At 44.0% G+C, this 27,251-nt stretch overlaps 1 protein-coding gene across 1 annotated transcript in view; it reads right to left on the bottom strand.

Annotated features, from left to right (window-relative positions):
- The window catches only part of ST3GAL5 (ST3 beta-galactoside alpha-2,3-sialyltransferase 5), a 53,815-nt gene that overhangs the window by 19,755 nt on the left and 6,809 nt on the right, over positions 1-27,251 (bottom strand). The window contains exons 2-3 of the mRNA XM_041755920.1: positions 8,446-8,569; positions 5,290-5,401 (exon numbers count right to left, since the gene is read on the bottom strand). Of these exons, the coding sequence (XP_041611854.1) occupies positions 5,290-5,401; positions 8,446-8,569 (236 nt within the window). The remainder of the gene's footprint in view (positions 1-5,289; positions 5,402-8,445; positions 8,570-27,251) is intronic.

Genomic DNA, 27,251 nt, shown 5'->3' on the forward strand with positions numbered 1-27,251 from the left:
GGATGGGCAGAACCAAGGAAAAGAATCAGTCTAGAGCTTCTGGCACCTTGAATGATAACTCAGCCCAGGTTACTCCGCATAACTTAGCTACATGAGGGTGTAGATCTGCAGAGTCAGGAAGAAGTAAATTTGGCCATAATTAACTACACAGCATGAAATGCAGTCCCCTGAGTGGGATGTGGTTTTTAGCTCTCTGAGAAGAGAGAGGGCCTAGTCAAACTGCTGCTACCATGTGTCCAAACCTACACTGACAGGACTGTGCCCTCATCTCTCCTCAAACATCTTTCATGTGCAATTTCACATCTGAAATGCACTTTCAAGGTGTCCATATTCTGGCAGAGACCACTGTTAGTCTTTTTAAAGAAATGGCACATTAAGGGGCATCTTTAAATAGAAAAGACAAAATCTACAACTACCATGGCCACACGTCTGCTGCTGTATTAACACAGGCCAGGTCCAGCATAACCAGACAATGCTCAGACTCCAGCAGGGTCAGCAGGGTCCCACTGAAACACTGCAAGCTGCTGAATATCCTCAACAGAGCTAACAAGGCCTCATGGCTTTGAGATCATCTTAGGCTAACAAACAGCCACAATTATTCAAATTTGTTTAAATACTCTTGGTGGAAAGGACAACCTCCAACAACAGCCTGGAGACAGGGTTTTCTTTGTGGAGAGCTCATACTGAATACCACCTCGCAGCCAGCCATTCAGAACATCAGGACCACACCAGCCAGCTTCCGTGGCCATTTCCTCTATTCTGGGGACTTGAGAGAGGGTTTCTGATTTTGCTTCAATGAAACATGACCAGCTATCAAATTTGGGATCTGCTCAGTGTGGCATTCAAGGCCTTTCCCTCTTTGGTTCTGGCTCATTTTCAGCCTTCTATCCTGCTATGCCTCACCCCAAATCCTCAGTGATAGCCAACTCTTGCTGTACGTCTAATTTGCAAAGCCCTCGGGGGCATATGCTTTTTGCATACACTGCTCCCTCTGCCTGGAATGCAGCAGGACAACCTGTCAGGACCACTGTGAAAAGTGGAGCATTCTGACAGCATCAACAATGTGAAAAAGCTATTAAAAAGTCTCAAGTAATAAAATAAATAAAAAACACCCCTAATTCCACAGTGGTTATAGCAAGCTTTCACTTTCTATTTTATTAATTTCTGAACTGACCAATGCTTTCACAGACACATTTGACTATATAACTACCCCCTGATTCTTCCCTCTTTCTCCACAAACTATAGGGGACTTTCTACTTTATTCATTTCGGTATTATTTGAATTTCTGGTGTTATGTTTATAATTGGAAAAAATAATGATCTTTTAGACACCTTTTAAAACTGGGTGGATATGGTGGTCACTGTGGGCTGCCTACTGGGTATCTATTTCCCATTCCTTCTTAGGGAACCTTAGTTTTGTGCAGGATGCTAACACTCCTTCTCCAGGCAGTCAGTGGGTCTTGGGAGGCTGACCTTGCCCATCAGATACTCCCATCCCCCTTGCTAGGGATTGGTCAAGAATGCTCACTGGAGCCCAATCAGGGCAGGGCACTAGCAGCAGTGAACGTAAGTTTTAAAACTGGAATCATCAGCCTAAATGGAGGACTCAGATTCTATGGTTTGGGGGAAGGGGATGGTGAGATTTTTTTTTCCTGTCTACTATCCACTGGCGGATATGAGGAGTTGAACAGGAACTATCTGACCTATTCCTTAAAGGGATATTAGACTTAATGTACATTACTGAAAATACTCAAAGAATTGCCTGTTATTTACCTGTGGATTTTCAATACAATCTGGAGTTCAGAGATAAGCACCACACCATAGTCTCAGTAATATCTCCCCTCCCTCTCTAGTTTAATATACCTATGTATATATTAATTAATACAAAATGTTAGCACACAATCCCCATCTCCCAAGGGCTTGCTTAAAGGACAAATGAGAAAGACATTAAAATAGTACAGTGTTAAGTGTTAGGATTAAGGTATGAAGGGGGTTTCTAGAAGACAGAGAAGGATAATCAGAGAAGGCTTCTTAGGAAAGGTAACTCCTGAGCTGAAACTTGATGTGAAAGATGAGGAGCAAAGAGGCAAAGGGAAGGGCTCCAGACAGAGAAGTCAGAAAGAATGCAGCAAACATAGGGGAAAGTCTTTTCAACAAATGGTGCTGGGAAAACTGGATGTCCACATGCAAAGGAAAAAAGGTTGGACCCCCAACCTCACACCATTTACAGAAATTCACTCAAATTAAAGACCTACAATTAAGAGCTAAAAGTATAAAACTCTCAGAAGAAAACATAAGCTTAGGCAATTATTTCTTAGACATGAAATCAAAAGCATAAGGAACAAAAGGAAAAATAGATAAACTGGACTTCATCAAAATTAGAAACTTTTATGCTGAAAATGACACTATCAAGAAAGTGAAAAGATAATTTGAAAAATGGGAGAAAATACTTGCAAGTCATATATCTATTTAAGGGACTGGTAGCCAGAATACACACAGAATTCTTACAACTCAATAATATAAAGACGAATAACCCAATGAAAAATTGGGACAAAGAACTTGAATAGACATTTCTCCTTAGAAGACATGCAGATGGACAATGAGCACACAAGAAAGATGCTCATCATTAGTTCACAGGGAAATGCAAATCAAAATCATAGTGGGGTATACCTGGATACAGAAAGGCGGGTAAGGAGACATGAAACTGGGGCAAAGGGTGAGAGCAGAGGATGCTAAAGGGCAACTGGAGCATTATTCCTGTCCCTGGAATCCCAGAAATGGTGTATTTTTAGAAACACCATCCTTGTTCTCAGGTAACTTATATTTTAGATGAGACAACAAAATGCTTAAGTAAATGACTGTATCAGATGGAGTCTGGTAAGTTTCAGAGGCGTTTCCAAGTACCCCTCAGGTTCAGTGTGAAAGTCACTGAGTTGGGTACTGCTGGTACTCAGTATTCAGATCAGGGAATAAACAAGCCTATACTTTCCAGCCAGGGTACTGATACAACTACAGAAAACCACGGAGTCATAGGGCTGGAAGGGATCAGAAAAGTCCTTGATCAACTGTCTGATGCCTAAAGTCTACCCACAGGACCAAACAGTTACCCTGGCTTTGCTTTAAACAGCTCCAGAGATTCGCCACGAAGGTGGTCCATTAATCCCATCTTCAGATGCCTCAGACCATCAAATCCTTCTCCTTTCAGCTGGACTACCATCCCCTGATTTGTCCATCTGCCGTTAAGGCCACCTGGGCACAGATGACCCTCCCAGAGGCCAGGCCTCTGGCTTGTTGACAGTAGCTGCCACATGCCCTGTACCAGGTCTTCTCTCCTTCAGGTTATGTTAACGTTCTCATCCCTTCAAAGGTTCCTCAGGGACATGGTCTTGAGTCTCATCTCTGGTCATCATCAGAAGTCACTAGGACTCCTTGGGGAACCTTACAGAGTAATAGCCATAATGATCAGAGTACTTGTCTGAGCTCTGTAGGGACAAGCAGACCATCCCTGGTCTATTAATGTAGTTTAAGGGAAACAGTTGTAGGCAGCCACAGTACAGGCCTATGCAGATGGTGCAGGCCAGGCACTAAAATGCAAAGTGGATATTACCCCAGGTGTTACTAAAACACATCCTCCCCATCTTGTACTTATGAAATGGTATGTGGGACCCCTGCACACAAGAGCTCCCATCTCTCTTCAATTAACACAGACTCGAGAGTGATTATCTTTGCAGGTGGTCAGATGGCCAATAGCGTGATTAATTAAATGGACAGGAGAAAGAGGCCACAAAGAGAATGTGGACAAGCATAGCATAGAAGCAAAGAGAAGAGTTCACAGCTATCAGGACGTGTGCAAGGGCAGCTGGAGAGGGAGGCAGAAGGCCCAAGCAGAGACATCAGATGCATCCTGCTCCACCAAAACAGATGTACTGATGCTGATGAAATGAACAGTCAGCGAACCTCTGGGGATGGAGCCAGCACAGAAAGGAAGGCTCTGGGAGACACGACGGTTCTGCAGAGGCCACGCTGCATATTTATTAATTGTACTCTTTTCATTTCCTTGTTTACATCTGCCTGTCTCACAGAGCATGTGAGACACTTCCAAGAACATACAGATGGAAGTAAAAATAGGTTAGAACCCAGACTAGAAAAGGAGCTCCATGTACATTATCTTATTCAACTTTAAGGGCTGCCCTGTTGCACAGATGCTGTTGTCTACATTTCAGCGCTGAGAAAAGTGAACTCAAAACAGTTAAGTCACTTGCCTGAGGTCTCATCTTTGACTCAGTGGCATTTAGACTTGAACCTAGGTCAGAAATTTAAACTCCCTCCTCTCTGCATTACCCTGCCTAGAACTTCTGGCTCCTTCTGTGGGTACCCCCTAACCAGGCAGACAGCAGGCAGCAGGAGCTCGGACTCTGCAACCAGGCTGCTGAGTCCAAGTCCCAACCCCACCACTGATGAGTGAAGGTCATCTGAAACAGGCTACTTATTCTCCTGCCTGCCAACACTTCAGCTGTGAGGTAACGACAGCTCCCATCATGAGGGTTAAATGAGTTGATATTGCTGACGTACTTTTAGAACAGCTACACAGTATATAGAAAACTAGATTAACCGAACTGGTTAACTTAACCAGATGTGAACTTGGGCAAGCGGCTTAACCTCCCAGCCATCATCTGTCAGAGGGACAAGTACTAAAATATCTCCCCATCGAGACAATTATAAAGCGTCCATACATGATGGTCACTGTTGCTATGTTACTGGACTTCAAATCATCTCTTCCTTCACCCAGGACTGAACATTACTGGATTGTTTAACCACTCAAATAATCCGTGAAATTAGCATTTAATAGGTCAATTGATTCAGATAAATAAATATAAATTGAAGGAAAAAAGCTTGAAATACAGTTTAAAATCATTAAAATGAAAAATACCCCCCAGAAATGATGTGATGCTGAAAGAACTTGATCCTGTGCTAAGTACGTGTATGCTGGCAATATCACAGCATGGTGCCCCCATGCCAGGTGCCCTAGAATGGGTCACATGCAACTCACCTCCCTCAACGACTTCAGTAAATGAAGAATACTGTGGGGTGGGTGGGTGGGTGAGTTGGTTATTTGGTTTTTTGCAGGGCAGTGGGGAAAGGCTGTCTCTGATTTTGGAGTACTAAGATAGTGTTTTCCCTGTTTAAAACTTTCACAAGTACTTATTTAGAAGCCTTTAGAAATGACATTTCTGTTTAAGTATAAGCTTGGAAATGTTTTAATTTAAACCACACCAATGGCATATCTAACCTTTACACGGTCTGGGTCCACATAATGCATTTTTTTCATGTCACATTCTTCAGTAGTATAATTTAACTTGAGAATATAAAGGATCCACACTCCAAACACAAGCAATGTACACCTGGAAAAAAAATCAATTAGGTATAATGAGGCAGTTATGGGATAATCAAGAGAAATCATATGAAGTAAGTGAAAACCTACCCCCAGACTGAGTTTGCCTGCCATGTAACATCAAGGGACAATCTTTAAGGCATAATAAGCATAAGACATGAATCACAATGCAGACCACTGAACTTTATAAAACCAAGTAATAGCTTCTGAGTAACAGAATCTCAGCCTCCATTTTTTTGCCACTCTAAAATACTGCCGGTCTATCAAATACTGTATGATTCCACTTATATGAAGCACATTGTCAAAAGTTGCAGAGACAAAAAGTAGAACAGTGACTGCTAGGGGCTAAGGGGAGGGGAGAGATTTAGTGTTTAATGGGTAGAGAGTGTCGGTTTTATAAGATGCAAAGAGTTCTAGAGGTGGATAGTGTGATGGCTGCATAACAATGTGAATGCATTTACTATCACTGAACTGTATACTTAGAAATGGTTAAGATGGTAAATATTATATTCTGGGTATTTTACCACAATAAAAAAAAATAGGGGAAAATACTGGGAGCCCTTAGGAAAATAAGAAGACAAACATTCTACTCATTATTTTTCTAAAGATTCTACCCAGAAATGAGGCTTAACTGACATGAGAGAGAACCACTAGTCACCCTTAAGACCATCTACAAAAACTGCTTTTAGAGATCTGACAAATTCCTATCATTATATAGCTTAAAATAAACACACACACACACACACACACAGGATTAGGAGAAAAGAAATGAGCCTAGTCCTGGTTCTCGAAACCTCATTTTATTTTGTTTTGTTTAAAATTATTTATTTATTTAGAGAGAACAAGCACAAGGGGGGGGGCGGGGCATGCAGGGGCAGAGAGAGAATCTCAAGCAGACTCTTCACTGAGCACGAAGCCTGACTGGGGGCTTGACCCCACAACCCATCAGATTATGACCTGAGTTGTACCCAAGAACCTCTAGAAACCTCATTTTTTTAAAAAAAAATTTAATTAATTCATTTGAGAAAGAGAGGGAGAGAGAAAGAGAGTAAGCACGGGCCAAGGGAGAGGGGCAGAGGTAGAGGGAGAAGTAGGCTTCCCAATGAGCAGGGAGCCCAGTGTGGGACTCAATCCCAGGACCCTGGGATCATGACCTGAGCTAAAGGCAGACACTTAACTGACTAGGCCACCCAAGCACCCCTAGAAACCTCATTTTTAAAATAAGCTTCCCAAGTGATACTGACAAACTAAAAGTAAAAATAAATAAATAAATAAAAATAAATAAATGGAAGTTTAAGAACCATTTCTTTAAATAATGACACTAAATAAACAAAGTAAAGGAATAACCTGAATAAGAAAATGATCTCTTTTCTCTCTTTTTTATAAAGATTTTATTTATTTATTCATGAGAAATATATAGAGAGAGGCAGGGACATGGGCAGAGGGAGAAGCAGATTCCTCACTGAGCAGGGAGCCCTATGCGGGACTCAATCCCAGGACTCCAGGATCATGGCCTGAGCTGGAAGGAGATGCTCAACCACAGCCACCCAGATGTCCAATGATCTCTTTTCTAAAGGAAGGGGTAGTTTTAAAAATACAGCATCTAGCACAATATACTACATAAAATAGATGCTAAATATTTCTTACTATTTGAGGAGGATGATGTAGGAAAGTATTGCTAGGAAGTGTTTTCCAGACTTCTTGGTTCTTTTTTCAACAGGCTCTCCCATGAAAACCTGGACAAGCATCCTAATTTTTCCCTGGGATTGAGTACACCGCTAAATGAATAGGATGCTACCATCATGGTAAAAGTACCCCTTTTACCCCTGTGTAAAAGTCAGGGGTGGGTAACATACATGCACGCGCGCACGCACACACACACACACACACAATTTCTTATGTACACAAGATTGGTAACATTGGTTATCTTTAAGTGGGAGGCAAGAATGAGGGTGTATTTTACTGAGTACTTTGAATATCTTTGAATTTTAAATCTTGTGAATGTAGTATCACCTGCTCCTCTCCCTAGCCCCCCAAAAAGGTATCACATTTGGTGCATATAATAATTCCCTTATCTTAATTACAAATGAACAAACAAACAAGGCAGGAAAGAAGGACAGCACTGAGGACACTGTACTAGAATGCCTGGTTGTGAGTCTTTCAACCCCACACTGTAGCTAACATGAACCCAGGTCGACCTCATTTGCTGCCATGGGCCAGCACCTAACACAGTGCCAAGCATGTCAGGCCTCATTAAATACTGATTGATGATAAAAGGAGATGGAAAATATTAATGCACACTTCTTTTTCCTATCTTCCTTCTCCTACACCTACTACATAAGGAGTATTTTCAAAAGGGTGATTTTTTTTTAAGATTTTATTTATTTGAAAAAGAGAGTGTGTACACAAGTGAGGGGTAGGAGCAGAGGGAGAGGGAGAGGGAGAGAGAGAAGTAGACTCCCTACTGAGTAGGGAGCTCGAGGTGGGGCTCAATCCCAGGACTCTGGGATCATGACCTGAGCTGAAAGCTTAACCAACTGAGCCACCCAGGTGCCCTAAAGGGGTGATTTTCAACCTGATTTGGCTGCTAATCAGCCAAATGTAACCGCCAAGTCCCTCCCTTAACAATTATACCACTCATTAGGATATAAGGGTGACCTGGTTGAAACACCTGTCATCTTTCTGGGTTTAATATTTAAGGCTCTTCAAAAGCCTGTAAGGGGACTTTAATTAACCATATTTTTAGATTAACTTAAAATAGCTAAAGGGAAAAGCCCTCATTTGTTACGTAAGGGCAGGAAGGGTACACGTAAGAGCCACTCTCTCTAAGGCAGTGAGGCCTGGGGACAGGGCCTGGGAGCTTCCTGGCTGGCGCTGCCCTCTCACAAAGTATAAACCCAGACATCTGTGTACCAAACCTTCACTTGAATGTCCCTTTATATGACGTTCTGACCAAGTATGAGAGCTATCCTTTGGGTCCCACTACAATCTTCTCCCAGTTTCCCACAGCTGACCCAGCCAGGGGGATCGGAAGACCCGAGGGCTCATACTTACTTAAGGATGTCTTTTAACAACAAGTTGGGTCTTCTCATCTTGTTTTGAGCTCGGGTGTACCATTGCAGAGAGGGTCTTGAGCGATCGCTTCTCAGTTTCACACAGTTATACTCACTGGGCATTGCTGTGAAGAGAAGGAAAGCCAAAGGGAGGTGATGTTTATAAAAAGACTTTAGGGGGGCATATCCATGGCACAGAATACTACTCAGCAATAAAAAAGAATAAACTAGTGATATACCCAACAACCTGAATGAATGAATGAATGAATGAATCTAAGGTAACTATGCTGACCCATGTAAATTAACAGTTTACATACTGTATGATTCTATGTATATAACATTCTTGAAATGTCAAAATTACAGAAATGGAGAACAGATTAGTAGTTGTCAGGAGTTATAGAAGCGTAAGCTGAGGGTGGCAGGATCCTTGCGATGATGGAAATACTGTGTTTTGACTGTATCATCAATATTCTAGCTGTGATATTATACTATGGCTTTGCAAGATGCTGCCAGTGGGGGAAACTGAGCAAGGGGTACAAGGGATCTCTCTGTATTATTTTTTTATAACTGCACATGAACCTAGTTACCACCAAATAAAAAGTCTAATGTTTTTCAAGAGCCTTTAGCTTTTAGAGGTGCATACAGAACTATTTACAGATAAACAGGAGAAATGAGGTCTGCTTCCAAAAAGTCAGGAAGGGAATAAGAGTGGACATGGGGGAACAGATAAGACAACATTAGCTTTACACTGCTTAAGTGTAAAAGCTGGGCATTGGGTACATGGGGCTCATACAATATTCTCATGCTTTTTTACATTTGAAGTTCTCTATAATAAAAAAAGTTTAAAGAGGAAGTGTTATATTAAACACAGAACAAAAGTATTACACTAAGAAAAAAAATGGCGATTTTCAAAGACATTTTTCTCTTAAAAATTATATGTTGAGTATACCTGTCTACATATTCTTTTGAATTAACTGTGTTTTCAAATTTTCAATTTCTAAATAATATTCTAACGGGTACTGTAATAGAAATCAGTACGTCTACCCCTGTATAAGTTTCCCCCTTCCTGACACCTGGGTGGCTCAGTGGTTGAGCGCCTGCCTTCAGCCCAGGGCATGATCCTGGAGTCCCAGAATCGAGTCCCACATGGGGCTCCCTGCATGGAGCCTGCTTCTCCCTCTGCCCATGTCTCTGCCTCTCTATCTCTCTATGTCTCTCATGAATAGATGAATAAAATCTTTAAAAGAAAAAAAAAGTGTTTTTCCCTTTCCCCTCAACTGGGTTAAACGCTGGATTTTTTAGCCGGGTGTGTGGCCTCCTAGCATAAAGACTACATTTCCTAGCCTCCCTTGGAACTAGGTGTGGCCTCACGACTAAGTTCTAGCCAATGGGATACGAGCAAAAGTGACTTGTACAACTTCCAAGGTGTCTTCCCTGGCATACAACTTTCCCCTTTTTCCTGCTGGCTGAAATACTGACCCAGGATGAGCCACTGTGGACCCTACCTAGAGCTCACCAGCAAGGGCTAGTGGGGTAGTGATAGAGAAGGGGCCTGGGTCAACCCTAAGGACAACCCTAAGGACAGAGCTGCTATTCCACCTTGGACTGCCTGCCTCTGGGCTGTTGTAAGATGGAGAAATAAACTTCTGTCTTACTTCAGCAATTGTTAATTAAAAGTGAAACCAAAAAAAAAAAAAAAAAGTGAAACCATAGCTTACTAATATAGGCGTTTATCATATTATGCTATTATGATAAACTTACATGTTAAGCAATAATATCTTTACTACAGATTTCCAGTCAAGAGGCAGTAATATGTTATTAGACACTTTATTTCCATTAAAGTTGTGTCATTTCCTTTGAAAAAAATCTTTTATCAAATCAACTTTCAAGTATTGTTTTTGCTACTGGAAACAATCTCTCCCTCAACTCCAACTCTCACTGTTACCGCTACTACAGATTAAGAATTTTTGTAGATATGTATCCTCCTGAATAGTTTCAAAAAACAGTGCCAAGGACCTCACTAGTAAACCCCTGCTGAAGAACAAGTGAGATCCGGAAGGTTTTTTCAGACACAACGTCAGGGTTACTTAAATGCATGGCCAGTCAAGTGATGGGAACCTGCAGGCTATCTGTAACCAGTACATACAGAAAACAGACATTTCTAAGCTGTCCAGGTTTTTACAACCAGAATGACCCACAATTCACAGTGAGGTGGACCTCCAGCCAACACAGTGACTGCAGTGTCAGAGAGAAATGGTTTCCACCTCTTCCTATTGCTGGTGCCCTGGACAGCGCTGTCCTGCAGGCCACACGCCCATGAACTTCCCTTCCCACACTGGCCAGCTGGCTTCCAGCTGAGTTGTGATTGTGGGACATGCAGGTAGAAAACTGGAAGACAGCATGAAAGAGGCAACCTTCCCGGTCCCCTTATTCAGCATGGCCTCTGGCAGGGGCAATGACAGTCACAGGCAAGAGAGGGTGACTCCACAAGACTCTAGCAGCACTGGTGGCATCCATTATCCATAGTTTCTCCTGGAGAAAAGCGATGGCACTTCCAGCAGCTTTATTATGAGTACAAGCCTCAGCCCAGAGTGACAGAAGGTTCCTGACCTCTCTAACACTTCTACATCTCTCTCTCTCTCTCTCTCTCTCTCTCTCTCTCTCTCTCTCTCTCTCTCGATGTTATTTATTTATTTGAGAGAGGGAGAACACGAGTAGGGTGAGGTGGAAAGGGAAAGAAAGAGAATCTCAAGCAGATTCCAAGCCAAGTGCAGAGCCCGAAACAGGGCTCAATCTCACAGTGCTGAGATCATGACATGTACCTGCTGGTTGTTGCTACTATTATCACACAGAAAGAGAACTTATAGACACCCAGTCTCATTTGACAGGATTTATCTGTTGGGGCTTTAAGGCTCTTGTGTCTTTTGATCACCCTTACTTCTAGCTGTAAGTTTGGCCCTAGCTCTATTATGGAGTTCTCTCTTCCATCCATTCCCTTTCCCTTTCTGGTGTTTCTGGAGAAGCAACACCCTCCTGGAGCTCCTCACACACTCCCCCAGGGTCAGGTCCTACCCAGCATCCTCTCTCCCCTCTCACCCCTTTCTCACTCTGCAGAACCTCTAAATGCTCAGTGTTCACTGGCCCCTGTCACTGCTCCCATCCTATCTATCTTCCTTCACTCCATCTGCACACGTCTGGGATATCTTGCAACCGTACTTCCTCTAAAACCTCTTGAACCTTCCCTTAAACCCCCCTATGCAAATCTTCTGACTCCAAGGTCCCGGTCTCCACCCCCAGCACAGTCTTTTCCTTGTCCCACAAACACTTACTGCAAGGCTTCACCACCTGCCTTTCACTCACCTCCTCAAGAGAGAGATCCCCAGACCCTTGTCTCTGTGCAGACCTCCTACCTAAGCTCAGACTATGCATCCAACAACCTGCCTGCTATCTTCACCTCAGACAACATTACAGAGGAGAACCTGGTATTTTCCCCTATTCCTTATATCATTTGGAAGCTGTGCCATCCAAGCTAAAAATCTCCATGACAGACATTTTCAACTTAGGCTTCTAACTTTCATTCCCAGCCTCAACCAATCTCCAGGGCCTCTCGATCATACCTTCCTGAACTTCTCATGCCCATTGACATTCCCCAGCGTTCAAGTCCCTGGACTCTCTCTGTCTTGATTCTGTCCCCTCAAAGCCATCTCTCTAAAATATATATCTGTTTCATGGTTTCTAGCTCATCTCAGATTTTATGACTCCAGGGACAAACTTGTCACAGTCTGGCCCCTGTTAGAAGCCTGGATGTGCCAGATTGCTACCTCAGTGCCTTTGTACATGATGTTACCTTCAGTCTGGAATTCCAGTGGGAACCCCCAACAATCTGCTTGGTCAATCACTTTTCATCCTTAAAACCTTCTCCTCTGTGAAGATCATTTTTCAACATCATGGCTGTCCCTGGACCCTTCCCCATCTTTGCTTACTGCAATGAACTGACACTGTCTGTGTATATTTAAGGTCTCCTCTACCATTTTGCAAGCACTTGGAGAATGAGCTGCAGGGCCAGAACTTTGTTCATCTTTGTATCCCCAACACTTAGGATAGAACTTGGCACACAGCAGATCCTTAGGGAACATTTCGCATTGAATGGAATGTGTGTTGCATGCCTGTGACCTGTCATCAAACAACATAAGCATCCCCCCAAAAACGTATTTTCCCCAAATGCCTACAATAAAAACTGAAACTGAACGCTAACAAAGAATGAAGCATAAGCTCTACTGAAACATCTAAAATGTCCAAAACCAGGAAATCTGTTGGTAAATTATTACTGCAAGTCATCATGCCATGACCACAGCCTCAGCATCACCTGGGGGCAAATGTGAAATGCAGAGTCTCAGGCCCCCCAGATCTGCTAAATCAGGGAATTCATATGAATATTAAAGTTTGAGAAGCATTAGCTTGTAGTATCTGATATGTACATTGATTGACAAAGATACTGTAAGAAAAAAAGGAATTTTATAAAAATGTATAGAAATATACATAGAAATCATGTTCCATTCATGGATGTTTCCATTCAAGGTAAGAGAATCTGACTGCCCACTGAGTTTCATCAAATCATCCTACTTGATCTTGGAAGGTATTCTTCGGATTTACAAGAGACCATGCAGATTCCATGCTCCTCAACATCACAAAAAAAGGTTGGGTCATCTTCACAAATATACAACTGACATACAGCTAGCTAGGTGGCCTTAAGATGCTCCCTCAGAGAACCTGGAATTTACCAGTTTATAGTCTTTTTAAGTTCTGCAACATCCACAGTTTATTTCTTTCTTTCAAATTTAATGTTCTATTTGGTGGAGGAGGGGTTGCTTAATGTTACACAAACATTAAGCCATGGGCATGTTTTGTTAATTATTGCATAACTGTACTATTAATCCCAAAAGTAATTATACTTTAAGCTAACAAAACGATCCAAATGCAGGAGAAGACTGTTTATATATTCCATAGGTGTATATGGGCATAAAGGTATTTAGAAGGAGGCATACTTATAGGTTATCGACAATTATGGGTGAGTACATTTTTAATTTTGCATTCTTCTTATACTACCTGAATTCTGTGCATTACTACTTTTATTTTTGAAAGCTTATAAAGATATTTTCATGGGAGGAGGCTCCTTACCCTATGATGAAAAGACATTTGAAAACCACTCCAACAAAAAAATATTCTTAGGAACCCTAAAAGCATCTCTTTAGTGTGTTAGTGACAGTATCTCATAAAGTATTTAAAGGCAAAAAAGTAGAAACTAAGTTACTATTTTGGGGGGAAGTCTGCTGAGCTAGAAAAAAACATATATTTGAGAGAAGCAAAATGAAGAACATTGACACTCAGCAAGTCCAGTCTGTCTGAGGAGCAGAGACTGAGCTCCCCCTGCCATTCTATGGAAGTCTCATGCCCAACTCTATTTGAGCACCAGGGGGCTTCACAAAACTGGTGAGTGAAATTAGTGGATAAACGAAGGATGAGAGAGGCCCTCCTAGAGCTTCAGAGGGCTCCTACTCACCTGCTCTAGCCCGGCACTGTGGCATCTGCTGGAGAAGCAGGGTGTGATAAATATTTCTGCACAGGGGACAGCCACCCCTGCCAACTTGCACATGCACCACACACACACATAGACTGTATTTGCTTTGGAGATCTGGACCCTCTCTGCTCCATTCATTTATCTAATGTGAAGAATGCTTAGTTTAGAATAATAAAACCACTACAGATACACCCTACTTACCCAAACTGCCTCTATGGAGATTCCTATACGCATTGCTTCATTTTGTTTTTATAATACTATCAGCAGACATGTTATTTATAATTTTTTTCTTTTTAATATACATTTGTCCCTGTCTCCCCAGCAAGAATATAGATTGCATGGCAGCAGGGGTCTTCACTTCACTCACCACTGAATTCACAGTGCCTAGGATGTTAAGCGGCACATAATGGGCATCTAGTACATATTTATTGAATAAATATTCAGTTTCTTATGAGAGCTTCAGAGGTGATGGTGGTTTCAGGCATTCTTCCAAGGACTTTTGTTGGCAGGCCATCACCAATAGCTTGCCTATCTTCTTCTGTCCCATGGCACCCTCTTGTCCTTCTTCCCCATCTCCTTCATGGGTAGCTCTTCTCCTACCATCAAGAAGGGTCCCAGGGCTCCTAAGTCCTAGGGTCCCAGGGCTCATAAGTTTAATCCTCTTCTCACTCAGGCTCCAGGGATGAGCCTTCACATAATAGCTTTGCTAACCATCTTTATGCAGAAAAGCCTTGGCTTTCAAAATTACATATTTCTATTCACACACAAAAACATAACATATCCTTCTTAAACGCTTATATGCCTGATGAAATAATTCTTATTAATGCCCTGATGGACAAGAGCAAGGCCTACGCTTTCCATTTGAGGAAATCACACAACATTTTCAAAATTAAGAACCGTTCAAGACAAGAGTAGGATAGATACCACAAAGCAAGACATGATAAACTGCCAAATTACCTATACAGACAATTATTGGTACAAGAGTGGACAGGGCATTAATATTTATTGGGAGTAAAGCCTACTATGTACTTAACCTGCCGAAGGTCATGCATGGAGAAGTAAAGGGCTGAGAATTCTAACCCACATCTATTCACCTCCAAGTGCATTGCATGCCCTTCTACTTGGAAGAGCTTCGGAAGGCTAGATATGCATATATGTGAAGGGTCTTTTGTTTCGAATAATGAAGGCTTGACAAGGCACAGATCACTATAAACAAAAATCTGAACTTGAGAAAGCAGGGAGTAAGCCAACACGGCTGGAGTGGGCTGCCTGGGAAGGTGAATAGGTATAGCTCAGATGTGAATATGGCAGCTGAAAGAACATGCCTTTTAAGGTGGGAGGACTTCACGGCAGGAGAGAAGGAACACCAGTCTGCTGCTTGCTAGGCTGCTTGCCCAGGGACAGCAAGGGAGGGTCCTGGATGCTCGCTGCTGCCCAGATGAAAGGGGAGCCTGAGACCCATCTGGTGAGGAGCAGAAAGAAGGAACAGGGCAGGGACCGGACAGGGAGCTACTGAAAAATGATGAAAGGAAGAGTATTAGCAACAAGAAGTGTACAAACGGAAAGCTGCATCCCAGTTATGGAAAGACAGGGATGGAAGTCCGTTTTTGTAGTTTTGTGATGATGTGATTAATATGAGATGATAAATAACCAGATAGAGATGCCCAGGAGACAGCTGGAAATATAGCTTGACGCAAGAGAACATCCAGCCCACCAGCCCTTCCCACCAGGTCCAAGAGAGCTAAGCCCTAAGTAAGGCATCCATGGTATGGAACAAATTAACTTTTCCTTTAATCAGACTGGTATGAGTTATATATCATCCACGGAAAGTTGAGAAAATGATCACTCAAATCATGTTTGGGGTTTGTGTTTTAGATGAAGACTTCTACTTGATAAAGGAGAACAAGAGAAGGCAGGAAGCCTGTGCTTCAGGAGAAGACAGCTTTGGGGTGCACAGAGACTCAGTATGTCATGGTGTCCAGGAGAATGTGCGCAGCATGAGCAGAGGGCATAGCAAAGAGCAGCTGGGTAGGGAGGGAAGAGGCATGCTGTGAGCAGAAGGAATGGAATGAGCAACGTCCAGAGGCCTGGCTAATATAGGGAAGAGCAAATGACTGCATATAGCTGAGAAAGTGTGGCATGGGGGGTGGCGGTGGGGGGTCGGAGTGCAGGCAGGAGTTAAGGGAATATTATGGTCCTGTTGGATGTCCCAGGACCAGTGCCAAAAGCACATCTGCCCCACTCTGCAGATTTGCCCTACCGCTGACTAAGGAGGTACAAAAGACTAGCCCTCTGGCCTCTAGGTGGGATCACCTTGGGAGAACAATTCAAGCTCCAGTGCTCCCTGAGGGATCAGCTGGGACCATAGCTCTGCTCAGCTCCTTTCCCTGCCTCCCTCCCCTCAACCCCAACCCCTCCCTCTTTCTCCTGGAAGCCCCCTCAAAGAACCAGGGGTCCCCAAAGTCTTGTTTCAGGCTCTGCTTTTATGGAACCCAACCTAAGACAGGCCATTAGGTCAACATATGGAAGACCACAGAAGGTCACAAGAAGCCCTTGAGGATTTTATTCAAAGGGAGGTCAAGAGAAATGGAAGAAAACCACTGGGGAAGCAGCAGGGCCAGTGAAGGAAGGGGTGGAGAGCCTAAGATAGGAGGGGTGTCTGGTGGGGAGCCAACATAAGGTTCTCAGCTACAGATCCTGGGTGCATCAGCAAAGACGGCAGCAGCCTGGGGGCAGAGCGGGTGGGGGGGGGAGAGGGCGGATGCGCTTGGGCTGTAGCACCCACAGGCTTGGCATAGAGCAGATGTGCAGTTCAAGTGGCAGGGAAGATGGGGGAGCGCTCTACAGAGAGAGGTCACAAGGCTGGTGGCTGCGGAATCACTGAGATATGCTTGGCCTTGCTGAGTTCCAAATGCTTGTAGGCCATCAGGCTGCTAAATGGACAGCTGAAAACCCAGGCCTGGGGTCCCTAAGAGGGATCTCACCTAGAGTATCAGTCAGGGGGTGCCCTGGGCTACATGTAGCAGGAACCTGGGTATCATGGCTTTTAGCCAAGTGTGGGTTTCTTTTTCTCACAGAACAGGAAGTCTAGCAAGCAGGCTAGGGAGGGCTGGTGCAGTGGCTCTGGTATGTCACAGATGTCCCCAGCTCCTGCCAGCCTCTGTTCTTCCAGGCTTGGTACATGGGCAACCTCCACCCCACAGTCCAGGTAGGAAGGAGAAGAGAGATGAGATGGAAACAAGGAGAAACACTTATATCAGGAGAGGGAAAACTTCCCCGGAAACAGACAGGCTTCCATTTATATCTCTTTGGGCAGAACTACATCACGTGGCTACCCCCAGCTGCAAAGTCAGCCAGGAACTTTTTACAAGCTGGGCTGGCTGCTTAGTCAATAGTAGGATGTGCCACACCTGAAATAAGGTCCTGGGGTATCTGGATAAAAGGTTAGTAGTTGAGACTTCTCTAAAGAGATAAGATGCCCAAGGGGAAGAACAAAATGCAGAGCTGTCTTAACCCCAGGCAGCCCAACTTCAAGGGGTTGGGGAGGAAAGGAAGAAACACATGAGATAGCTTTGGAAATCAGAAAAGGAAATATTAGGCAAAATCAGAACTGTGATGTGACAATTCCAAGTCTGGGTTCAAAACAACTTGAATTTTTTTTTTTAATTTTTTATTTATTTATGATAGTCACAGAGAGAGAGAGAGAGGCAGAGACACAGGCGGAGGGAGAAGCAGGCTCCATGCACCGGGAGCCTGATGTGGGATTCGATCCCGGGTCTCCAGGATCGCGCCCTGGGCCAAAGGCAGGCGCCAAACCGCTGCGCCACCCAGGGATCCCCTTCAAAACAACTTGAAACTCCAATTATTTAAGAGAGGGAGCACACTAGTTCCTAAGTGAAACACACTTTTTTTTTTTTTAAGATTTTATTTATTTATTCATCAGAGTCACAGAGAGAGGCAGAGACATAGGCAGAGGGAGAAGCAGACTCCCTGCAGAAAGCCTGATATGGGACTTGATCCCAGGACCCCGGGATCACGACCTGAGCCAAAGGAAGACACTCAATCACTGAGCCACCCAGGCGTCCCGCAAAATGCATTTTAAATTGCTTTACCCTAAACAAGTAATATGGGTGCCCACATCAAAAAGGGCAATGTCTAAAAGTTCATTTCATCAATTCTGTGAGAATGCAGAGATGAGCTGACAGACTGAGTCCAGAATGAGCCCCTACTTTCCAGATATCCAAAGTCGAGGGAGGTGAGAACAGGAATATATTCACAGCAGTGGGGGTGGGAGGGAGCGTGGGAGCAAGAAGACTGTTCGGAAGTGCAGCACCTGCCACCCAGCATACACACAGACACAGTTTAGTCACAGAGTTGACCCCCGCCTCCTCCAGGCCAGCTTGCTAAAGCTCATCCATGGGCACAGGACAAGAGGGGGAGGGCTGGGGCCCAGGAGCTGGGGAACAGTGGGGATGAGTGAAGTCTACACTCAACTTCCTCCTGCCCTCGCCCCACAGGGAGAAGCAGTGGGGTAAGGTGGGAGAGGTGTTGGGGGGACAGCATTGTAGCCAGAAAAGCTCAAGAGGACACCAGGCCAGGGCCTCACCTGTGGCTTCCAGAGCTCTGGGTGACAGGTTACTCCTCTCCCACTGATCCCAGAAGCCAACCTGTCCTCCCCATCCAACCAGGTAGACAATCTAGGTGGCTCATTCTACACCAGTTTTAGCCATGGAACTTTGTATGAAAGCTCACTTAAAATCCTAAGACCTGGGGTACCTGGGTGGCTCAGTTGGTAAAGCAGCTGCCTTCAGCTCAGGTCATGTTCCTAGGGTCTTGGAATTGAACCCCACGTCAAGCTCCCTACTCAGTGGGTAGTCTGCTTTTCCCTCTCCCTCTCCCTCTCCCCCTCCACCTCTCTCATGCTCTTTCTCTCTCTCCTCTCAAAACAAAACAAAACAAAACCATAATACAGATAAGAGGCATACAATTAGGGGTGCCTGGGTGGTCAGTCATTGAACCTCTGACTCTTGGTTTCAGCTCAGGTCATGATCTTAAGGTTGTGGGATCGAGCCCTGCATCAGGCTCTGCACTCAGCAGAGAGTCAGCCTGAGATTATGTCTCTCCCACTTTCCCTCCCTCACATGCTCTCAATCTCCCTCTCTCTTAAACAAGTAAATAAATCTTTAAAAAAAAAAAAAAAGAGTCATGCAATTGATCTTTTGCAGGGTTTCTTCACTTTAGCACTGACACTGGGGCTGGGTAATTCTTTGTTGTAGGAAGCTGTCTCAGGTAGGGTGTGTTGTGTAGGGTGTTTAGTAAGCATCCCTGGCCTCCACTCACTAGATGCCGATAGCATCTCCGGTCTCCTGATTCTGCCAGCTGTGACAACCAATTTTAGTATATGTGCTACCGAAGTGAGCACCAGCTGTAACAACCAAAACTGTCTCCAGACACTATCAGATGTTCTCTGGGGGGCAAAACTGCCCCCAACTTTACCTAGTGGAATAAAATCATTGTCTCTATTAAAATTCCAAACACAACCATATTTTTTAAGTACTGAGGGTTATCAAACTCATTACGAAAAATGAAAATCAGAGTAGACTAAAAATTGAAGACCTTTGGAGTTTCAGTATCTAATCTTGTTAATGTCTGGTTTGGGTTGCTTGATCTCAAGAAACTGGATTCATCAAGGTAAATGATCGTGTTCTCACCTGTAAAATGTGTCAGCCAACAGACAGGCACAAGCCTGCATTCACACAGCAGCCAGGGCTGAGCACCAGACTGCAGAGGAGGGTTCTTAGATGTGCATGGGGATGGAAGGAGCACACTCCTTTCTGGATCTAAGTGTCTTATGCAAAGGATGAGAGGATGAGAACATTTCTAACTGTCTCTTCTTCCACTAAAATTTATGAGTCTCACACCTGCTTTTCAAAGTAAGAACAGGAAACATAAAACTTAGCTGATTCAATGGATGCTCATACATTACAGCCATTTAGGAGAGAGAAATAGGAAGCTGGAATAAGTGGAGGGAAATGGATTTAAAAATAGTAATAAAAGGGGAAAGAGAGAGTAAGATGGAGAAGACAGAGTGGAGGAAATGGAGTGGGGGGGCCTAGGGGACAGGAAATTCTGGGAGAGGAGAGCTGGAAAGGAGAAACAGGAAGGAGGAAGAGAAGCTTCAGTGTTCTCATATTCTGTTCCCTGGAGCTGGGAACCACCCCATTCCATTCCCACCACCAAAGCGGGAAAAATTCCCTCTACACAATCCTTTCCTGTTTCTACTGCATGGGCAGGGTCTTACTTCTCCTTTAGGAATGTGAAATTTCAACCATGATACCAAAATCCACAAAGGAAGTGCTGGTTTGAGCTCTGCCGCTGAGACCATACTCAATCATCTCCTGTTTTCTAGGATTTGTTCAATTGAACTTATCAGTGCCTGCCACCAGGTGAGGACACAGAGAGACGGTTCTCCTGGAACCAGGAAGAGGCTCTCGCCAGACACAGGGTCTCTAATGTCTTGATCTTGGGCTTCCCAACCTCCAGAACTGTGAGAAATGGATGCCTATTATTTAAGTAAATAATAAATAAATAAATAATGCCTCCACCACTGCCCTGGCCAGTGGTTCTGCAACTTGACCAGGCACAAGAACCACTCAGAGGCTGTGAAGTATGCAGATTCCCAGACCTCATCCCCAGAACTTCCCACCCGGCAGGACCAAGTAAGGATGCAAATGTGTATTCCAAGCAAGTTCTACAGACTTATGTGCATGTGGCACTTTGAGAAACCAAGGCTACATCTTTAGCCTAAAGATTTTAAGATCCTCCTACAAACTGTGCAGTTACAAGGACCTGTCTTCTGAAATGAAAAATAAGTGTTGCGCCACGAATGCAGTCCACACTCTATTAATTTTGATCACCAATCAAAATGTAAACATGGCAATGAATCTGAGGTCTGTCTGCCTATTAATCTGCTAGTCAATGGGTATTCCTCTAAGGTTGAGAATGCATCATTACTAGCATTCAATTGCTGGCTTTTCATATGTTTAAAAGTGCTGGGCAGCCCAGGTGGCTCAGTGGTTTAGCGCTGCCTTCAGCCCAGGGTGCAATCCTGGAGACCCTGGATTAATAGAGCCTGCTTCTCCCTCTGCCTGTGTCTCTGTCTCTGTCTCTGTCTCTCTCTCTCTGTTTCTCATGAATAAATAAATAAAATCTTAAAAAAAAAAAAAGTGCTAAAGCAGGGGCACCTGGGTGGCTCAGTCAGTTAAGCATCTGCCTTCAGCTCAGGTCATGATCCTGGGGTCCTGGGACTGAGCTCCACAGAACTGGGATCCCTGCTCACAGTGGGGAGTCTGCTTCTCCCTCTCCCTCTGCCTCTTCCTTCTGCTTGCGCTTTCTGTCAAATAAATAAATGAAATCTTGAGAAAAAAAAGCGCTAAGGCAATTAATCCTGAATCCTTGGAATACATAAACATTCTCCAAAACTAGAACACGTCCAGGAGCTACACATGGTATTTCTCCAAGATTTCACTAAAGTGACAAAGTTGTTGACAGTGCAGCACCTCTTAAAAATCCAGAGCCTTCTCCCCATCCCCTCTCTCTCTGACACTCCTCCTCTCCCCATCATTCCCCTTCATCCTAGGGCCTCCTGCTCCCACCCTCACCCCACCTCAGGGTCCTCTGCCTCTGCTGGTTCTCCAAGTGGCTCTCTCCTTCACCCTCTTTATTCTAGTCTTTGTTCCCAAGTCACCCTCCTGGTAAAACAGCATTCCCACCCCTGAGCCTTGTTATTCACTCCTGCTACTGCACAGCACTCATTACTACTCACACATATTTGCCTGTTGTCTGTTCTCCCCATTAAATACAAGCTTCCTAGAAAAGAGGCTCTGGCGATTCAGTTTATGGCTATAACCTCAGGACCTACAGCAAGGCTCTAAATACTTGCAAAGGATGGACTCATCCAAGTCTCTGCAGGATAGCCAACCCAAAGTCGACAAGAGGCAGACATGAAAACCAGATCCTTGCCTGTGTCCAGATACCACAATCACTGGGCATTTGTGAAGTGTCCAGAGCATGCCTGACACTCAGAGAACAGGGATGGGGATCCTTTATAAACAAAGTCAAATGACTGTCCCACCCACCATCATGGGAAATAAAAGGAGCAGCTGGATCTGTTTTGTTTTTTTTTTAAGAGGAGAGGAAAGAGATAAAACAGTCAACAGTGCCGCTGCTTGATAATGGCCAAGTCAGCTCTTTCAGGATGTTTGCTAATATGTAAAAAGCAGGGTTGGATGAGAACATTTCTAACTGCCTCTTCTTCCACTAAAATTTATGAGTCTCACCTGCTTTTCAAAGTAAGAACAGGAAACATAAAACTTAGCTGATTCAATGGATGCTCATACATTACAGCCATTTAGGAGAGAGAAATAGGAAGCTGGAATAAGTGGAGGGAAATGGATTTAAAAATAATAATAAAAGGGGAAAGAGAGAGTAGGATGGAGAAGACAGAGTGGAGGAAATGGAGTGGGGGGGCCTAGGAGACAGGAAATTCTGGGAGAGGAGAGCTGGAAGGGAGAAACAGGAAGGAGGAAGAGAAGCTTCAGTGTTCTCATATTCTGTTCCCTGGAGCTGGACAGTTTCCAGGAACCCCTCTCTGCAAATTCTAATACGCAGCCCCAACCACACACCCACCTCAGGCCCTAACTCAGAGCTCCCCTTCTGAATCCAAGAACTGCCCCTGCCACACCCACCCCTCTAGAGAGACTCCCCTAGATGACATAAAATGCAGTGGGAGCTGGTAAAGGACCCCCTCCTCACACAGAACATAGTAAATGCAGGATTTCTACCAAAACATACAACCTGACAGTCTGTCAAGGCAGGAGAGGGGACTATCTTTAATGGGCTCATGCCCAGGCTCTGGACAAAGTGCACTCTCCAAGAGCTCTGTGTCTTATTTGCTGGCAAGCGCTTGACCAAAGTGTCTTAGTGAAGTGCACTGATCTCACCCATCAACACTCTCCACTGTGTTTAAATATATTTTCGAAGTTACATTCTGCCGGGGAAGCCTCTTGTACAGGACAATTGGGGGTGGGAGCAGGAGTGAAGTCTAAACCAAGTCTACTACACCAAGTAAACATGTGAGTCAGAGCTGGTGGTTCAGCTGCCTGAGAACAGCCAGCAGGAGGGAAGTCTGAGGAACAGCAGCAGTAGAAAGAAACCTTCCTGTCAGGTGAAGCTGCACTATTAATGCTCTTCCACTGTCTTTTGCCAATGCCAGGGGGGCCAAGCCAATGATGAAGAGAGCTCAATGTTGTGGGAAATGACTTCATTAGTGACCACGGAAAGGGGAGACCCTGAAAAGCCCTATGTGCCTTCTGATGCTAGACTGTCCACAGCACCACGACCTGCAGGCTTCTGATTTTCAAGCTTGATTTTCTGACATAATCTCAAACTTACAGAAGGATTACAAGAACAGTACAAAAAAATTCCCATATATCTTTCACCCGGACTCCTCAACTGTTAACAATCTACCATATTTGCTCTGTCATTCTATATAACACAATATACCATGCATATTACTTTTTTAAAAAAAGATTTTATTTATTTATTCATGAGAGATAGAGAGAGAGAGAGAGAGATATAGGCAGAGGGAGAGGCAGGCTTCCTGTGGGGAGCCTGATGCAGGACTCGATCCCAGGAGCCCGGGATCACGACCTGAGCCAAAGGCAGATGCTCAACCACTGAGCCACCCAGGCATCCAAGCATTTACCTTTTTGACCATCTGAAAGTAGTTGAAAATATGACATTCCCACCTACCCTGGGAAAATATTTCAGTATTTCCTGATTATAAGGATATTCCCTTACACGACCACAATATAATGATAAAAATCAGGAAACTATCGTTGCTTCAATACCATCTAATCTAAAGACCAGACAAAAAGTTCTTTATTAGTTTCAATAATAGCCCTAGAGCAAAAAGGATCACATGTGGTGTTCAGTTACCACATATTTTGAACCTCTTTTAACCTGAAACAGTTGCTTTATCTTTCATGATCTTTGCATTTTTTGAAAAGTACAGGCCAGTTATTTTGTAGGATGTCCCTCAATTGAGTTTGTCTACTTCTTCATGATTGGATTTAAGTTATATACATTTTTGCAGAAATATCACAGACTAATGCTGGGCTCTTCTCAATGCATTTTCTTAGGAGGTATCTGATGTTGGATTTGTCCCACTGCTGGTGATATTAAATTTGATCAATTGGTTAAAGTGGTGGAAGGCAGGTTTCTCCACTGTCAAATTACTATTTTTCCTTCATAATTAATAAGTAACTTCGTAATTTCCTTTGTAATTAATAAGTAACTTGATGGTCAATACTTAGAGACTAAGCAAATATCCTCTTCCTTATCAAATACTTATTTCAGCACCCATTGGTGGATTCTTGCTGGAATAAGGGTAAAATCCAGTGTGAGGACACACAAGGTCAAACTTCAAGGAAAAAAATGTGGGCTTGTTGAAACAGTATTTCATGAACAAGAATTAGCATGTGAGACTTAATTCAAATAACCCTGGGTTATGTTCACTCTTAGTAATTAAGGAGAAGAAGAAAAAGAACACCTCTAGATTTACTTCTGAGAATATACATTAGTGTCCTTAGCATGCTAATTTCTCTCATGGCAAGCCATGCTTGCTGGAAACTCAGCCCTGCAATTTGCAAGGTGTCCAGTGGCAGCAAAGAGAGACACCCACGTCCAGAGAGCTGACAGCTAGAGTCATCCTTGCCCAGAGGCCTGATTCTCCAGCAGCCAACGTTGAGGCACTCAGCTTGGTGATTCCTGGTGTGCTGTGGCGTGGCACAGGGAGGTATATTTGAAAACAAAACCCCCAACTATCTACTGCCTTAGATGAGCCACAGTCAGGTTTAGGAACTCTTGACTTGGCTCATTTGAGAAATATTTTTTTAAAGCTCTATTATCACAAAGTTAGAAACTTCAGAAATTATTTAACAGTGGAAAGAACATTCTGAAATCACATACTGGTTGTCATACTACAACCTACTGATATCCACTGTTAACATTCTGGTCTGTCTTCAGTCTTTGCATACATATATTTTATCAGGATTGGAATCAAAGTATCTATACTGGCCTTCTCCAAGCTGGGTTCTACTGGAGAATTAGGCCCAACAGAAAAGGATCTGAATACCTATTTTTCTCAATTCTGCCAATGATGGTCTATAACTAGAATCATTCCTGAAGCACAGAAGAGAAGTTAATTCGTTACATACCATGGTTGCCTTAGAGTAGTAGGGCTTAATTCTCCTGCAGGCCCCCATTGCAGAGGTCTGGTCTATACTGTTGGATAATTTGCTTCATTTACCTAATAATCCTTTAAATAAGCATTTAATAAGCACCTTCCATACACCAGGCACTGGGAATATAAAGATAAATAAGACACAGCCTCTTTCTTCTTTAAATGAATAATCCAGCCAGTAAAGGTGAAAATATCTTAAAACCCCAAACACCAAATAATGCCCTGACAGAGGGACAGAGGTACACCTGGAGCAGCCAGGAACCATCACCTCCATCACAGGATAGCAGGGAGGCTTCCCTGAGTAGATGATGCAGAAATGAGTCCCTAATGGATGGGCAAGACTTCAGAGAAAGACAGAAGAGAGAACAGGCATTCCAGATGGAAGGAAGGCCATGCCAAAATGCTCAGAGAGACAGGCTCAGGCCTGATCAGAGTACCTGGTGAAAGTGGCAGAAGACGTGGCTGAGAAGGAACCAGGCCCTCCAAACGCACCCCAAAGGAGGAGGCACCAGGTGGCCGTAAGTGGTTCCAGAGGGAGGATGGCCAGCTCAGGCTGGAATGAAGGAGGCCAGGGGAGAGGAGATCAAGGGAGAGGTCACGGAGTTTGCTACAGCTGAGGGCGATAGGGGAGCCAAACCAGAGTGGGCGCAATGATTAGGGGGCCGATCAGGGGACAAGGAGGTAGATGCCACACAGAACTTGGTAACCGAGCTGGCAGTGCCTGTTCTAGGGGCCTGCCAGCTGAGATCTGGCCCACATAACTCAGGCCAGTAATGGGAAGAAGAAAAAAAAGAAGAAAAAAAAGCAAAGTCCATGTAAGAGGGCACTATACAGCTCCATCATTCCAATGTTCTCTGAGATGATGTAATGGCGAAGGTGGTGGTACCCCTCAGAGAAGGAGGCCAGAGGGAATGACAGGTGACCCTGGAGTAAACTGAGGAGAAGTGCTCAGAGAACTGCCCCTCCTCTTTGAGTCCCTTCAAGCTCTAACAGCTCTCCAGTGGGGGTTCCCTGTGACAGCCACCATCCAGGTGGGTAGGAAAGGAAAGGAGAAGGATTCGCTAGGCAGTTTACGGTTTACATAGTAACAGGATTGGATAAGCCTCGATGTCCTAGAAGAAGCAGACTAGTTATATCAAACTTAAATCAGAAATCAGTAATGACCCTGGAAAAGGAAATGAAGAGACAGCAAGTGGAACCAGAAGTTCGACAGGCCCTCGCAGTTTTTGAGACTAAAGGGGCGGAAATGATCCTATAGAAGAAAAAGGCGAGTTTTGTTTGGGCCATTTCAAGTTCAGGACAAGTTAAATATGCCTGAACTCTTAAAACCAACAATATGTATTTAGGTCTGTCAAGAAACAGGGCTAAAAGAGAGAATTTCCTTTTACGCCCCAATTACACATCCCTTTTACTCTTTTGCTCCAAATATTTTGGCAGGCCCCTAAAGAGGCACACTGCCACTCATATAACCAGTTTTTTGGGGTTTTTAAAATTTTATTTATTTATTCATGAGAGACGCAGAGAGAGAGGCAGAGACATAGGCAGAGGGAGAAGCAGGCTGTCTGTGGGGAGCCTGATGCAGGATTCGATCCCAGGATGCCGGGATCAAGACCTGAGCTGAATTCAAGCAGATGCTCAACCACTGAGCCACCCAGGTGTCCCTCACATAACCAGTTTTAATCAAGCATGGAGGTGGAATATGGGCCTGGGACTACAGCACTAGTAACTCAGGACAGGCTCTTCTTCCAGAGGCTCTCATTACCATACTTTAAAAATCAAACAAGTAGATCTACCACCAGTGTAATAATATTCATAGTATTTCTTTCAAATTTATTCTATGTTGGACATGAGGGGTATGTTACAAGATGCTTTCGATTTGGGGGTGGGGGAAGGTATGTGTCTGGGAAGGGGTTAGGAAAGGTCC

The sequence above is a fragment of the Vulpes lagopus genome, chromosome 5 (assembly GCF_018345385.1).
Source record: "Vulpes lagopus strain Blue_001 chromosome 5, ASM1834538v1, whole genome shotgun sequence".
NCBI lineage: Eukaryota > Metazoa > Chordata > Mammalia > Carnivora > Canidae > Vulpes > Vulpes lagopus.